At 46.5% G+C, this 15,738-nt stretch overlaps 1 protein-coding gene across 1 annotated transcript; it reads right to left on the reverse strand.

Annotated features, from left to right (window-relative positions):
- Positions 1 to 5,923: 5,923 nt before the first annotated feature.
- LOC135907190 (tRNA wybutosine-synthesizing protein 2 homolog) lies at positions 5,924 to 12,989 on the reverse strand. The gene is made up of 5 exons (XM_065438869.2): positions 12,588 to 12,989; positions 12,018 to 12,168; positions 11,613 to 11,722; positions 9,911 to 10,068; positions 5,924 to 7,117 (listed from the first exon to the last, which is right to left on the reverse strand). Exons 1-5 carry the CDS (start codon positions 12,772 to 12,774, stop codon positions 6,779 to 6,781), a joined length of 945 nt encoding a protein of 314 aa, XP_065294941.1. The 5' UTR covers positions 12,775 to 12,989; the 3' UTR covers positions 5,924 to 6,778.
- Positions 12,990 to 15,738: the final 2,749 nt, after the last annotated feature.

Consider the following 15,738-nt stretch of genomic DNA (forward strand, 5'->3'; position numbering starts at 1 on the left):
CCTGGCGTGTGTGTGCGTCTGTTTTTGGGCTGACAGGGCGTCCCCCCACTTTTGGTGAGATGCTCGCACTTCAACGATCTGAGCTCAAACTACAGTATACCGTTGTTTGATAAGTCAGCAAAGGCACGAGAAAAGCAGGATGGTCACACTGCTTAGAAGTTCCTGCAACAACTCGCTCAGGCGTCACGAATTTGGACACGGCCTGCTACGACCTAGTTGATTTTTTTTCATCAATAAAGATGGACTACTTTGTATCACAAGGAGGTAGTTTCAATAACTTCACTGCACCACCAAAACAGCCTAAATATATAAGAATACATATATTTGAAAGTCCATGATGTCACCCTGGCTGTGGTTTTGGCATAAAATTCAAAGATTTGAAATTTGGTCTTCGTTTTCTCTTCCAGTAATCAACCTCTCACAACAAACTTAACAACAAAGACTGAGTTTTCGAACATTACATTTATCAGTCCAAACGGTTTTAGTGCTTCTGTTTGGTATTCCTTTGAAGCATAGCGGCTGTAATCATCAAGTTACTATTTTCTTACGTTCTCCTGCACAGTCTCGCTCTGATTCGCCGAACTGCGCACCAACACATCAATTATCGTGGCTCAAAAGAAATTGTCTCGCCTACTTATCACTTTCGCAGTGACGCTCCACTGGTAGCTTAGTCGCTCGCATCGGTGCTTCTGTATCATAAATATATCTTGAGTACCTAACCTCTAAAACAGCTTAGGCCCCGCCCATTTCGACCTATTATGGAAAGCTAATAGTGGATCTGGAGTAAAAACAGATTGGAATAGTTTTACATTATCCTGGCCCAGCATACAGTGAGTGAGTCGGGGAGTTGTGTGCAACGGAGCCACAGAAATCTGCTGTCACATTATTTTCGGCTGATGGTACTAGTTTCGCACAGTACTGTGGACAACCTTCATATCATGTATGCACAAGAATACAACCTAAATATAGGAGTAGGTGGGAGAAAAAAAATTTTAAGACGGGCAAGTTGGAGTGGAGTGGATTCACAGCTGGTATTTGGGTAGCGCGACAACACGAGGACAAAGAATGAGGAATGACAGGACTACTTTTAAGTGGCATTTCTCCTTTTCAAATGAAATTCCGTTAAGCTACCTCCTGCCACCCGATCCTTAACCTATGGCCCTTAGTAAAAACGGGAACTTCCATCATCACCATCAGGTGAGTCGGGACATGCGTTGTTAGAACAAGTTCATCTTTTATTGATCACCAAACACCTTAATACTCCTATGACTGGCGAAAGCAAAGTTAACAAGACCATAATAGATTCAGGAACACATGCTTGCTTTTGTGAGTTGTCGGAACAGCACACGGCGGCCCGTCATACCTTCATTTTCGCCCTCATGTCATGGCACTACCAAAACAGGGAGTGAACTATACGCACAATGGCTATCTTGCTGTTACTGTATGCCTCTTATGTTTGCCGCACTCTACATATAAAACAGCACTTTAGGCTGGTCTAATGTAACACTTCTTTTTGCTCAATTTTCTTTTTTCTGTCATATACCACACACAACCAGGCAGATTGTGGTCCACTGACGAAAAGGGAAAAGTAAACGAATTGGGAGTGCCATCATCAGTGACATCATACCAGAGGCAATAAGTCTGTTTGAGGAGGAAATGGCATCTTGTCTTTCCTGGTACAAATTAAGCATTGTTCAGAAATTTGCATCACTGCGTGTGTAGTTCTTATTGCAAAGCCCTTTGAGCGTAGGGTACGGCTCGGGAAGTGTTCGGTGCAGTAGCAGCAGTTTTGGAACTTGAATCATGGGTCATGGGGATGTTTGAAGGCCAGAATGCACCTCGATTTAATGAAATTTTTACTCCTTGCGAGAGTGACGCAATTAAGACAATCCATTTGCAGTTGGTTTGTAAACAAAGTTGTGTTTATGCTACTGACCTTTCCAGGAAATGTTGTACTGGCCACGGCAAGTGCATGTCATGTCATGCGGAAGCTAAACAATTTGGCAGAATTACGTTGTCTGGTTGGGCTAATGAATTAGGTATTTAGCAGTTGTAATAGCAATTTTATTTCCATCTCTAAGCATAGGGATGAAGGAGGCAGGAAAAACTGTTAATGCTTGATGGGGTTCCTACGCTTGTACCACTTTCAACACAGAATATTAACCAGTAACTGTTAATGGTATGCTATAAACAGGCACAATAACAAATAAGGAATGTAACAGCAAATACAGTCATTTGTCAGTAGAGGTTTGTGATTAAAATTAGGATCTAATTACAATAAGGACAATGTAATACAATGGAATTACAGTAAAGATAAGAATGCCTGACAGTAGCAAAAACATTTTTGCAATAGAAGAGTGTGTTCAACCTAATAGTTTATTTATTAAAACGAGATGTTTTGAAACCAACTTGGTTCCTTGGTAATAATAATGGAGGGTAGCAAGGTGCAGCCTTTATAAAAGTCTGCAATAAAAGGGGCAGAGGAGTGAGAGTTTCGTTAGGGATTGTAGCTCGTTTTTGTTTTTCTTGTGTTCTTGACCGACACGGAAGACAAGAAGGCGGGGCGGGGGAGGGGAGGGGCACGCGGACTAGGGCATGGAGGTGTCGACACTGGAAGCAGGAGGCTATGGTTGATGCTTCCATCTAGATTTCTTGTTTCCCCAATGTAAGTAGCTGGACAGTCGGCACATGTGATACTGTAAATGATGCCTTAAGCCGTCTCTCTTAGAATACGGTCCTTTGGTCATGGGGAGAGGCCATCAAAGTGTTTGTTGGTTTGTGGGTGACATTTAGGCCTCTCTCTTTTTTACTATATCCAGCTGGTCACCTCACTGGTGCCCTTAACGTAGAGGAAAGATACTCATTTCTAAGGAAGGCGGGCAAGAGTTGTAGTTTCTGTAGTTTAGCTTTCTACTTTTATTTGATGATTTTCTGAATGAAGTCACTAGACTAGCCATTCCTTCCGAGTTCGCAAAGAACTGTTTTTCTTTCTGTCAGATTCCAATGTGCAACAACTTCCATCTCTCTTTAATAGTGTATTTACAACAGACATGTTGTGGCTTGCTGGATCGTTCAAGTTGAAGTGTAGGTAGCAGCCTGTGTGGGTTGGTCTATGGCAGACACATTCTAGAGAGCCGCTAGTTCGGTTTACTTGTATATCGAGAAATAGGAGGGACCCTTCTCTTTCTCACCCATAGGTGAATTGCACGTCGGGCTCTATGAAGTTTAAGTAGTTGAGAAGGTTCTTGATGTGATTATCATTCTTAGGGTGCTTCACGCACTATCTGGTGGCTGACTATCTATCGATCTATCTGTTTATTTATTTATTTAGTTATTTAACATCCCAATTGCAGACATACGTTAAACTGGAGAGGGTTACAACATGAGTACGTGCAACAAAAAGTAAGCATAGAAAAATCCACATCGCAAAAAGTAGTAACAATACATTGACAAAACATACCATCATGCGGGTGCTGCAGCCAATTGGAATTTCCAGGTAATGCATTGCAGTCACTAATTGTTCTCAGGAAAAGTGAATATTTAAAATAGTTTGTTCATGGCCAATATTGATTTAATACACTTGCTGTGTTTGTGGCAGGGAAATTCTAGATGTGTCTTTGGTTATATAGTTGTACTGATGTACTCTATGCTTTGGGAAGAAAAAAAAAATTTTGTGTGGCGGTTTCTCTTCTGTCTGCTAGTGTTTGCTGTTTCCAGCATGCCAGTTGGAGAGTCACGTCATTTATAGCGTTTATAAACAAAGCAAGCAGCTAATCTTTGAAATTATTTTTCTACTCATTGAATACCCACAGCTGCGTGCGGGCCCCCAACGACACTGGAATATTCAAGTAAAGGAGTAATGTATGTTTTATAAGCAATTAATCGTAATGAACATGTGGAGTCTCCTAAATTAAATTTTAGAAATCTTAGCTTTTTACGGGCTGCAGAGGTTATGTTGTCAATGCGATGCATCCAAGACATCACACCATTCTGCCAATCTATTCAAAGTAGCTTCCAGAAAAAGCCGATTGGAGACGGACCAAATGGTACTAAATATAATACAATCATCTGCAAACAATTTGACATACACAGGTAATACCACAATTTTAGCTATATCAGTAATGTAAATATTTAATAGCACAGGACCTAGCCATGATCCCCGAGATATACCTCGAGTAATTCCTAAAGGCCGACAGTGTGATTTATCTACACATACTGCCTACGGCCAGTCAGATATGAAATTACCCTTCTAATGATATGTAGAGGTATTCTGAGACTTTTCATTTTGGTTATTAGCTTCAAATGCAAGACTGTCGAATGCCTGGAATAATCTAAGAAATAGCGTCAATCTGACTGCCCCTGTCAGGTACTGAAGCAAATTCGTGGACTGCAACTATTAACTGTGTGTAGAGTATCCCAGCGCAAAACCATGCCAGGTAGCAGTGAGTATCTTGTTTCGTTCTAAGAAATCGTTAAGGTAGCCCACTATGATGTGTTCCAACATGTATTGTAACACATTGTAACACACATTCCAACACAAATTGGTCCAAAAAAGACAACTCGCACACTGACAATTTTCCTCGTGAAGAATCCAAGACCAATTAGGCCCAACAATTAATTCCTCTTTGAAGCCAGCTTGGGTAACTGTGCATATGTGGCACACTTCAGGGGCAAAAAAGATCCCTTAATATTCCTCCAGTGCTCGGCGGAGTCGAACCATGGCCTCCGAAATCCACCGCGGTGCACGCGTTTCGAAAACGCGCGTGGGGGTAAATCTCGGAGGCCATGGTTGAACGCACAAACTTTGCGGCATCGCAGCTAGATGGCATACCATGTGCAGTGGGAAGCGCGAGAGCACCCTGGCTGCATACATGTATAAGCGCTGGCAATTAGTGTACCACCGTAGTGCCTCACTGCTAATCGCATTACATCGACATTCATCGCGAGATGGGTTACACCGAAATTTTGATTTGTAACGTCTTCACAATGCAGAAGCAGTTGTCCATATACCCGAGAAAAACTTTTGGCTTAATGTAACATGTACCGAGAGTTCTTCCCTCAGTAATTCTGCACAGGGTAAGTTGGCCATCGTCACAGAAATTGATGCCCCCCCCCCGTGGGTGGTTCTTTTCTCTGCCTGCACTGCTCGCCTCTTAAAGAAAAGCACCTCAAGAAGCAGAATTCCAGGAGCGGATGTTGTTTCGTTGAGCACGTCGTCACATTCCGGGGCGTCTCGAGCAGCAGTCACAGCCAACCTTATGGGCACTTTAGTACACAGGGAGATTGCACCAAAGGAGAGGAGGCATTTGTTGTCTTCAAGACGTGCCTTTGATGCCAGCATAATGAAGTCCTCAGAGATGCTCACGTGGGCCGTGGTCTATCCGGTGAGTGGTAGTAGTATTATTGTGTGTTCTGTGATCACATTGGAAAGCATAACTCCACAATCAGGCGTAGGGGAAATTCCGAGTTTATAGATTTTCGGTAGGCCATAGAACGCTAGTGCCGATCTGTTTCTGCATATCAACTGTAGGTAAATGCTTGGAAGATTTGGGTGGCTGTGGGATATTTCGGCCAGCGTCTTGCTCAACACTATGTTCTTGTCACGGGGTCCTTCTTTAGGTTTTCGTATTCTTGGATGTTCAGTAAAATCGACACCTTCTCCTCATAGTTCCACATGTTGAAAACAACGGTGGTGTTGCCTTTGTCCACCTGTAGAATTACCATACCTGTGCCCTTCTGTAAGTTTTTGGTTGCTTTCATATCGTCATAAGACCAGTTTCCTTCACTTTTACAGTTGCGAGTGGAGCTGATGATGAAGCTGATATATAAAGGAATGACTAAGTGCCAGCAGTAGTTTCCAGCACAATGACAGTTTAATCAAGTCGGTTGCCCAGCAACTGACCAATGTAAACAACACTGCACATTCCAAATAAAGTTGTGGTTATTGCATATTTTACAAATGGCCTGCAGGCACCTCGGCAGAAGGCAAATACAGAACATCACAACATTTCTGCATTTTGTGCAAATGTAACAATTGAGGCACTGTTTGTGATGACAAGTCGCGACCCAACGGGAGGCTGGTAGGTACAGGTCTCCAAGACGTTAATGATCTTGAAGCAGCGCCGACCAACACGACGGTAAATGCGAAGTCGCGGCGCGCACCTACGAAGTTAGCAACAGCAGGCACATTCACACGAAGCATACCCTTGTCTGAGCATTGTGTGCTAGGCTATTCTGTTAAGCTCTGCATACCCCCTGCAGCTTTATCCGCTTCCAACGCGAACGAAAATGCACACATGTGCGCACAATGGTTATGTGGAGGTCGTCGTGAAAGCAACCACAGCCACACTTATTATACACTGCGAATGTGAAGGTGCGCGAAGCAGAAAAAGCTGCAGCTAGCCCAGGCGATGATCAAGTATCCACTCACGATAGCCGCTCGCATGGCTGTAGTACTCTCCTTCGTCGGCAGCACGGTTGATGACAATGCAACTAGTTACACTGAGCAGGCGCAAATTCAATGAGCTGATAAACAGCCAGGGCTACATTGGGTTCAATGCAATAGCTTAGCAGATGACGCTCAGTCACTAAGATGCTCTGTACACGTGCCTACACTCTACTTTTGCAGGTGCGCACCATGACACGGCATTGACCGACAAGCTAGTCAACATTCCCGTGGGGGTACTGAAATGTTGGAGAGCTATACAGACTCTTCAAGTGGTGTCTTTTTCCAGGACGTAATCAATGTTAACCAGACTACAGCAGGTAGGTATGCTATTCAGCTCGCCATCGACTGATCAAATTTCAAGTCCATCACTACATGGTCAACGTGGGGTGCGTACGACTTGACACGCTCAACGTGCGTGCACGTAACATTCCAGTTGCGACTTGAATGGCACTGCCTCATGAGATCCGCCATGGTGGCGCACACTTGATGGACACGCTCTTCCAAGTGCTCGGATCCTTTTGCGCCAGGCTTCGACTCCACATTTTCGTGGACGTGCATCCAGCAGCTTTTGCGCTCTGGGTTGAGTGCCCTGCAGGCCGCCAGCCAGCCCAAGGCAGACGACGGGATGAGGCCTAAGTTGACTCGATCCGCCACTCCTTCAGGGCAGACCTGTGGCAGAAGAAAGGGGCACTGCCCATGTCTACAGCTGCTTCTCGATAGCAGAATCTTGATATAATGAGCTGTCAGATGTATAATGAACATATCTCAAATGTTACAACAAATATCGGATATAACGAGGTTAGTTTTGCATCGTTCGCGACTTCGTTATAACAAGGTTACCGTCAGTACAGACGTACAGTCAAAGCTCATTATACAGAGGCCACATCCAGCATAAATATAGCTTTTATATCTGATATTCATTATAAGAATAGGTTCGTTAGAAGTTAATATCAGCAAAAAATGTTTCAGATTTACTTTGCTATATCTGATAATTCGTTATATCCATGTTCTCTTACTACAGAGCTTTGACTCTATCAGTACTCATCAGTACTGTCAGCTTGCCAATACAGTACAACTTGTACCACCGAACCATCGCTTGTGTTCTAATAGCTCGCCTCTGCATTGTTCATAACCTGTGACATCAAACAGGTTAGGTAATAAACACTGCTTGCATGCCTGACATACAGTTAGTATACACCAGCACACAGTTACTGTTATAGATAGATTTCCAGAAAGTGAAAATGCGTGATAAGACGGTGTTTCTCAGAGAGACAAGAGCTGACATCACCGTCAACTGTTCATTCACTTGCACTTGTCAAATACATGACAGAATAAATAGTTAGTAAACTGTAGTAAAAAAATATGGTCTCCAACCCACGCTGTAAAGGCAGTTGGGCAGCGAAGCTATAAACAACTATAGAACTATTACGCATTGCGATGTATGTTGAAATTATTCACGTGGCGACATTCACATGCACTTTACCTAATTATTAGCTTAAGACATTTCGACGGCCTGCAACTTGGCTCGCGCCACTACTTCGTGCACCTACAAAGCATGGACCAGAGAGAACAGAAATTCGCCGCGTCTCGTATGCACACTGCTCTTCAGGAGTCCTCACTATACGTGGCCTTCCCGTAGCACTGTCACAACACAAATCAGTTGCTAGGCAGGTTCTTCTATTACGTATGAAAATGTAGTTATGTCAGTCCCTGCTTTGTATGCTACAGTCAAGCTGACATCGCTACGGAAGCCTGCGCAACCGTAATCTCTATCCGGAAACGTACGCGGGGAGCACTACGTACTTCACATTGCATGTAGGCACAGGAGCACCTTATCGCCAATTATGTGGTTTGGATGCTTGTTTTGAGCTTGTTCTTTATTGAAACATATGCAGTTTTGTGTGCCGTATGTGTGATTCCAGAGTGTATGCACTGTTCACTTTCCTGAGCACTTGTAGCCTTTGCCTTATGAGGGTATGAGCCATTGCATTTGGGGGTGTAAGCCATAGATGATGATAGCTTTCTGTCAACGTTACGCCGCAAGGAAATCATGGGATCCTAGCCATAAACCGTTTCCCTGTAAAAGCATATCATAATGACCTTCCTTCGAAAAACTGCACCCAATATGACTGTCCTTTACATACATTTCCTTTGTTCTCCCAGAGGCATGGATAATGTGACAACACGGTTGGCAGTGAGGCACCTCAGCATAAGATTAGCTTTTGACAGTCTCTCTGCATTTTGTGCACAAACTGAGTCAAGGTTTTATCAAAGATCTGACAACATCCACAACGAGCACAAGGTAAGATTGACAGATGCCTGGAGAATTCCAGTTGAATTAAGATTTTATGTAGCTGTGTTCTCTTATTCTTGCTATTGCAGATGGTCTACCTTATTTCCAAATCTAAAATGCACCTGCAAACAAGGTTACTTGTGGAACTGATAACCATGCCACGCATGACCAGTAAGCTGCAGGCAACAATGACTGAATGCCTTATAAAGTCCTAACTGATATAGAAGGCTTGTTTATGAGGCTTCTACCAGTGGCAACAAGGAACTTTCAGGTCAAGCACGGCAAAACCAATGGCCCCGATCTGCCTGCAACCAGCAATGCACTGTAGCATCACAGATGACTCTAAAAAGCATCATATTCGCATGAAGTGTGGACAACTGAGAGAGGAAGTCAAGATTGCTCAACATTATGGCTGCCCATAAAAATTGATATGCAGCAACTAGCTTCGTCGTACTGCAGCCAGTAATGATAAGTAACGAGTTGAACCTTCTGCATGTTCAAATTTTCAGAAATAATTTTGTGAACTGTTGTTTTGCACATGGTGAGGTCTTCGGCAATTAATCTGATACTCAAACGACAGTCAGGGTAGAGGAGATTTTTTTACTTTGGCCACATTTTCATCCAAACCACTCCTTGAAGGGCGCCCAGATCACTCAATGTCTTCAACGGTCTCCCGTCCGTTCTCGAACTCACTGACCCACCAGAACAACTGGGCCCTTGACAGGGCGTCGTCTTTGTAAGCCTCCTTAACAAAGGCAAACATCTCGGAAGCGGTTTACCCCAGGCGAAAGCAAAATTTAATTGTGTACCGCTGCTGCCATGACAAGAACTCGAAAACAGATTTTGTGCCACTTCAGATCCTCACTGCATCAGAGCTCAGACGCAGCTGCCGCCCAGTGTATTACGTAGCTTAGAAACCCCATCACAAACCCCACCTTCGGGGAGCATGATACTCGCAACTGCAACGCCAGGCAACAAGTAGTCACATTACTTTACGGACAAACCCTGTATACTGAGGTTTGTCCGTGTAGACTCTTAATTCCAGCTTAGCTGTTTAAGCTATATGTATGATCTACTGGTGCTTGGTGTGCACCAGCACACATTCCAACCTCCGAGGTGCAATTGCACGGTGGTCAGCTCCTAGCCATACACAGTTGGTGCCAGCTCACCTCTCTGCAGTCACCAGCATGGACAGTGCATCGGTCTTGCACTTCATTCAGCTGCAGGTTCCTTCGCAATGCATCTAGGGCATCAGGGTTCCATTCGCAGGCATGCACATGGGCTGCTCCGGCATGCAGAAGGTACGGCAAGGTGAAGTAGCCGATGCCTGTGTTGGGTAGCAAGGAAAACAACTAAATCGATGCTTGGGACAGAAACACTGTCAGGAAAAAAGAAAATTATCCTCAGTAGTACAAGAGCTCAAAGCCAATGTAAGTTTAACAATGGCCCTGGCTCCGTGATACAACCACGGGCCATGATACCATATCTGCACAATGCGGGACTGCACTCACGACTTCGAGCACGCAGCAATGTCATTCCACCAATACCCTTGTCATCATCATCCTCTGTCTCTTTTTCATTCCCCCCCTTCTCCAGCACAGAAGTAGCAGGTTTGAGCACACAAGCTCAGGCCGACCTCTCGGCCTTTCATCATCATCATCATCATCATCGGCCTGGTTACACCCAACGCAGGGCAAAGGCCTCTCCCATACTTCTCCACACAATACACAATACTCTTTCTCATCATTGGTCCACATTGGTGTCAGGTTGGGCCCACATTGGCACAACAATGAGCCCACATCCCACTTCTTGAGCTACTTGGGACGAGATCTGAAATCTTAACACCGGTACACACAGTGAGCTATGAGGGTTGCCGTAGTGAATGGCTTCGAATTAGTAATTTGACCTACTGACATCCTTCGTGTGCAGCTCAGCAATGCGAGCCCCTTTGAATTCTGCCTCTATTCAGACATGGTAACCAACACCAGGGATCAAACCGTTGACCAAAGGCTCAGCAGCACACCAACCAAGCCGCCGTGGCAGGCATCAGAGAGAGACTACGGGTGGAGTATAGTATCGCACAAGCATTTGCTGCAGATAAACACGATGCCAGAGCAAGACAACCACAATGGGGCTCATTTAAATAGCGCGCAAGTACCTGAATGTTTCCCGACTTGTGGCAAAGTTGACAGCAAATGTGATTTTACTTTATTACATTCACTTTGGCGGCACTAATTAGTCATCACACATTTGCCGAATGGTAAAGTTACATCGATTAAAAGTCTGTGTATTGCTATCGAACATTACTTAAAACTTCTAGCAGACTTTATTATGATAATCAGATAGGTAATATAACTGTGAACATAAACAGTGTGTTTTTTTATTGATGTGCATTTCATGTTATGAATCACTGCATGCTGCATAACATGATGACACCTTTAAACAAATGCTTCTACAGCATATCACATAGCAAAATAATGTTATTTACAAGTTGCAGTTGAGTGAATGAATCTTTATAAAAATTAAGAAGCTTCACTGAACACTGGAGGCTTCTCAGACATTAAAACCACTTCTGGACAGCCACTTTTAATTACCATTTGAGAACTAGATAAGCAAACAATGGTAAAATTATTGTAGCAAGTTTTCAGCGTGACAACATTACTGCAATGAGATGAAAGTGCAGCGCCTACCATCTGCTCAGATGCCAAGTGGTGCTCAGGGCAAGCCACGAACAAAGAAAAATAAAGATATGCATGAGGGCGTAATCTCAGTTATCAGTTCTGCAACCTATATATGTGTCAGTTGCCTTTTCTTTCGAGCTCTACAATAGCAAACAAGAGTAACTGCAGTTTAAAAGGCTCAGCAACAGACCTGCAAAGAGGTCAACGATGACCTCGCTTCGGCAGTCCATGTTGGAGACCCGGAGCTTCTCTGTGACATTTCCCGCACTGAACATGCATTTGGTCACGTCAAAAGTGTACCTGCAATAGTGCAAAACAATAATATATACGCATGTGTCTGTAAGCACGCATACCGAGAATACTGATATTCGACGGGTTTGGCACACCAAGATCCCCCAGCCGACTACTGACTGCATATACTCAGCATAAAGATACTACTGCTATGATAACCCGGATTTGAAATTCCACTTTCAGCACTGCAAACGTCTACGCACATTATCTCTCCATGCAGCACGTATCAAACACACATTTGAAGGATGGCAACACAATGCACCAAATCTGGCATGCACAAGCTTCGAAGCGAAGCGCAACGTACTTGATCTTGTTGTCGACGTGCACGACCCAGCCATCGAATCCGCGCACCAACTCTACCCGGGGCGTCCGGTGTCCGTCGTCTGTGATCCTGCCTGATAGTGCTAGCCTCTTGCAACGAAGGGCATCGCATACAACGTCCCACAGCATTTCCCCTAAAAGCCAAATGTGCCGCAATTACACGCAGAACGCCTTAGACAGCATCGTGTACGGCACAGTGCAGCAGCACGTCGACGTTCACTGCGTCTTGTGTCATGCGAGCTCGCTTTGTCAAGTGTCTATATATAAAGGGGTGAGACACTACAAGTTACAAGTACTCTCTGCTGGGACAACAAGTACTGAGCCACTGCAGCATGCATTGTAAGCCCTGTACCCGTATGAAAGCTCGTATTGTATACCACTCTCACACGCCCACTTTCAGTCGCGATCGAGTCCAATCCGGATGGAAATACTCCACCGCGACTGCCTCCCTCCAGCAGCTCGCGCAAGGGACCCGATCGCAGCCGACAAATTGGATCCCAATGGGGCTTGATGGCGATCGAAAGTGTGCCGTGACACCCGTATGAACACTTACGGACAGGGTCCCAACGGCGATCGTCAAAGGCGTCCCGTTTAAGGATCACCAAGTCCCCGTGTCTCTGCCATCGCTTCGGCACTTTCTCGAGCAGCTCCTGTACATCATCGTTGGAGTAGCTGGTCGCCTTCAAAACGTGCCGAACGCCGCGTCGCAGACGCTCGGGCTCGCTCTCTGTTCGGCCCATCGTCGAAACGCATTTGCCGTATTCGACGCTGCAACACGAACGTGCCGAGCAAACCTTCACGGTTACGACGCCTTCGAGTCGTATTTTAGAGCACGGATTCAACCTAATTTTACCATCAGACACATTCAGGCAGAAACCAAAGCCGTGCCACCGTGCTCTAAACTCTTGCCTTGAACAGCCTTGAACAAGTAAACTAAAGTAAACAAACTCCACGCGTGGCGTCTCGCGATGGCGATGCGGCCGAGCCATACCGGGGAGTCGCGCGTTGTCAACATAAGCAACTGACTGACTGACTGAATAAACTTTATTGAAACCAGCAAGAGATGGTGGCTGGGCCTAGGCCTCCCACGTGGGGACGTCGAGGTGTTGCCTCTTCGCCGCCTCGCAGGCCTGCTGGGTCGCCCAGAGTTGTTCGTCAAGGTTGGGGCTACGCAGGGCAGCGTGCCACCTCGACGAGAGGGTCGTGGGGTTAGTGTCGGGGTATTGGTGTGTACAGTCCCAAAGCATGTGTGGAAGTGTGGCTGGCTGTGTCTTGCAGATATGGCACGTGGGATTGGGGTAAATGTCTGGGTAGATCTTGTTATAAAGCTGTAACGAGGGGTAAGTATTGGTTTGTAGCAGGCGGAAAGTTGTAGCCTGCGCTCGGGATAGTTTGTTGTGTGGGCCGGGGAAGGTTCTACGCTCTAAGTAGAAGGACTTCACAAGATCATTGTAGCGTGTCAGGCGATCCCTACCGGTGGGGGCAGCCTCCCCTTCTCCCGCGCGGTTTACTAGGCCTCGCGCCAGGGAGTGGGTAACCTCGTTGAGGTTGGGGAGGTGCGGGTGGACGGTGCCTACATGAGCCGGGAACCAGACGAGTGTAACCTGATGGTCGGTTGAGCGGGGCGCTTGTTGCAAGATGCGCAAGGCTTGGTGTGAAATACGGCCGTTGATATAGTTGATAACGGCGGAGCGGGAGTCAGAGACGATGGTATGGCATGTTGGGTCTAGTGTGGCTAGCGCGATGGCCACTTCTTCAGCTTCCTCAGCGTGTGCGGTTACTAGGCTGATAGCATGGTGGAGAGAGCCTTCACGCGTGGTGACGGCTGCAAAGCGGGCACCGTGGGGATATTCGGCGGCGTCGACGAAACTCACACCGTCGTGGCGAGTAAGGGATTTGGTGAGAACCGTGGCACGTGCTGTGCGACGTGCGTGGTTGTATTCGGGGTGCATGTTTCTGGGGATAGGATCGGCGTGAATCCAAGCTCGTATGGTGGAGGGGATCTGGTGCTTATGGCCGTGTTGATGGTGGTAGGTGATGCCGTGCGAGGTAAGGATATGGCGACCCGTCGCTGTGAGAGTGAGTCTCTCCAGCTGAGAGCGACGTTGGGCCTCGATGAGCTCGTCCAGTGTGTTATGGACGCCTAGTTGAAGGAGGAGCTCAGTGCTGGTGCAACCGGGGAGGCCGAGGGCTTGTTTATAGACTCCGCGTAGGAGGATGTTGAGCTTGGTTTGTTCAGCCTTGTACCAGTTTAGATACGCAGCAACGTAGGTGATGTGGCAAATTACGAATGACTGGATTAATCGGAGCAGATTCTCCTCTTTCATACCCCCACGGCGGTTGGAGACCCGCTTCAAAAGTCTCATGGTGTTAGCTGTGTTCATCTTGATTTTGGCAAGGGCCATGCCATTCGCTCCGTTCTCCTCTATGAGCAAGCCGAGCACACGGATATTGGTGACGAGGGGTATGGGGCTGCCATCCGTGAGATGAAGCGCAATGTCTTCGTAATGGCGTTTAGCGGTGCAGCATTTTGGACGGCGGCCACGGAGAGTAGGCCTGTAGAGAAGGAGTTCGGACTTCGCAGGGGAGCAGCGAAGCCCCGTGCCTTGGATATAGGTCTCGACTGTTTCAATGGCGGATTGTAGTGCCGTTTCTATTTCGCCATCACTGCCTTTGTGGGCCCAGATGGTTATATCATCAGCGTATATGGTGTGGGTGACACCGTCCACTTGCTGCAACTCCTTGGCAAGACCGATCATGACAAGATTAAAAAGCATTGGGGAGATAACGGAGCCCTGGGGGGTTCCCGCGCTGCCCAAAGTCTGGGCGTCGGAGCGGAGATCCCCCACCGAAAGGAAGGCCGTGCGATTAGAGAGGAAGTCTCTGACGTAATTATAAGCTCGCGCACCGATATTAAGGCGTGAGATGCGGTCAAGAATGGTGGAATGGGCTATGCTGTCAAATGCTTTTTCGAGGTCGAGGCCGAGTATAGCTTTAGTAGTACGTGTTCTATCTTCTAGTATATGGTGCTTAAGTTGTAGCATGACGTCTTGGGTCGACAGGTGGGCCCGGAAGCCAATGACAGAGTGAGGATACGCTGCAGTGTCTTCCAGATGGGTGTTAATTCGCGTGAGGAAGGCATGCTCCATAACCTTTCCCACACATGAGGTTAGTGAGATGGGGCGAAGATGATCGAGGCTAGAAGGTTTGCCAGGTTTGGGAATAAGGATGACCTTTGCTGTTTTCCAAGCCGGCGGAATGGCACCATTACGCCAGCAGTCATTGATATAGTCTGTCAGGTGGGTGATGGAGGCATCATCCAGATTACGGAGGGCTTTGTTAGTGACCCCATCGGGCCCAGGGGCAGAACGGCTATTTAATTTATGCAGGGCGGCTTGGATCTCAGCGACACTAAAGTCTTCGTCCAGTGGGGGGTTGGGGGCCCCGGTGTAGGAGCCGTGAGATTGCACTGGGCCCACTGGGAGATACTTGTTGGTGAGGTAGTCTAAGACTTGGGCGCGGCCCTGTTTCTTCCTTTCTGTATAGAGAAGTTTAGTGAGGCGATCTTGTTGGGAAGAGCGGGTGGCTTGACTATCGAGGAGGTGTTTGAGAAGCTTCCAAGAAGAGGGACAATGGATCTGTCCGTCAGCAGTATTGCACAGTTCAGTCCACTGCTGACGGCTCAGAGTGAGGCAATGGACTTC

The sequence above is a fragment of the Dermacentor albipictus genome, chromosome 9 (genome assembly GCF_038994185.2).
Source record: "Dermacentor albipictus isolate Rhodes 1998 colony chromosome 9, USDA_Dalb.pri_finalv2, whole genome shotgun sequence".
NCBI classification, from domain to species: domain Eukaryota; kingdom Metazoa; phylum Arthropoda; class Arachnida; order Ixodida; family Ixodidae; genus Dermacentor; species Dermacentor albipictus.

What these genes read in the sequence shown, in the direction of transcription:
- LOC135907190 (XM_065438869.2), bottom strand. Translation starts at nt 12,774, where the DNA reads ATGGGCCGAACAGAGAGCGAGCCCGAGCGTCTGCGACGCGGCGTTCGG. An exon ending in CATCGTTGACCTCTTTGCAG is followed by an intron (nt 10,069 to 11,612) that starts GTCTGTTGCTGA and finishes TACCCAACACAG; the next exon opens with GCATCGGCTACTTCACCTTG. An exon ending in ATGCTGGTGACTGCAGAGAG is followed by an intron (nt 7,118 to 9,910) that starts GTGAGCTGGCAC and finishes CTTCTGCCACAG; the next exon opens with GTCTGCCCTGAAGGAGTGGC.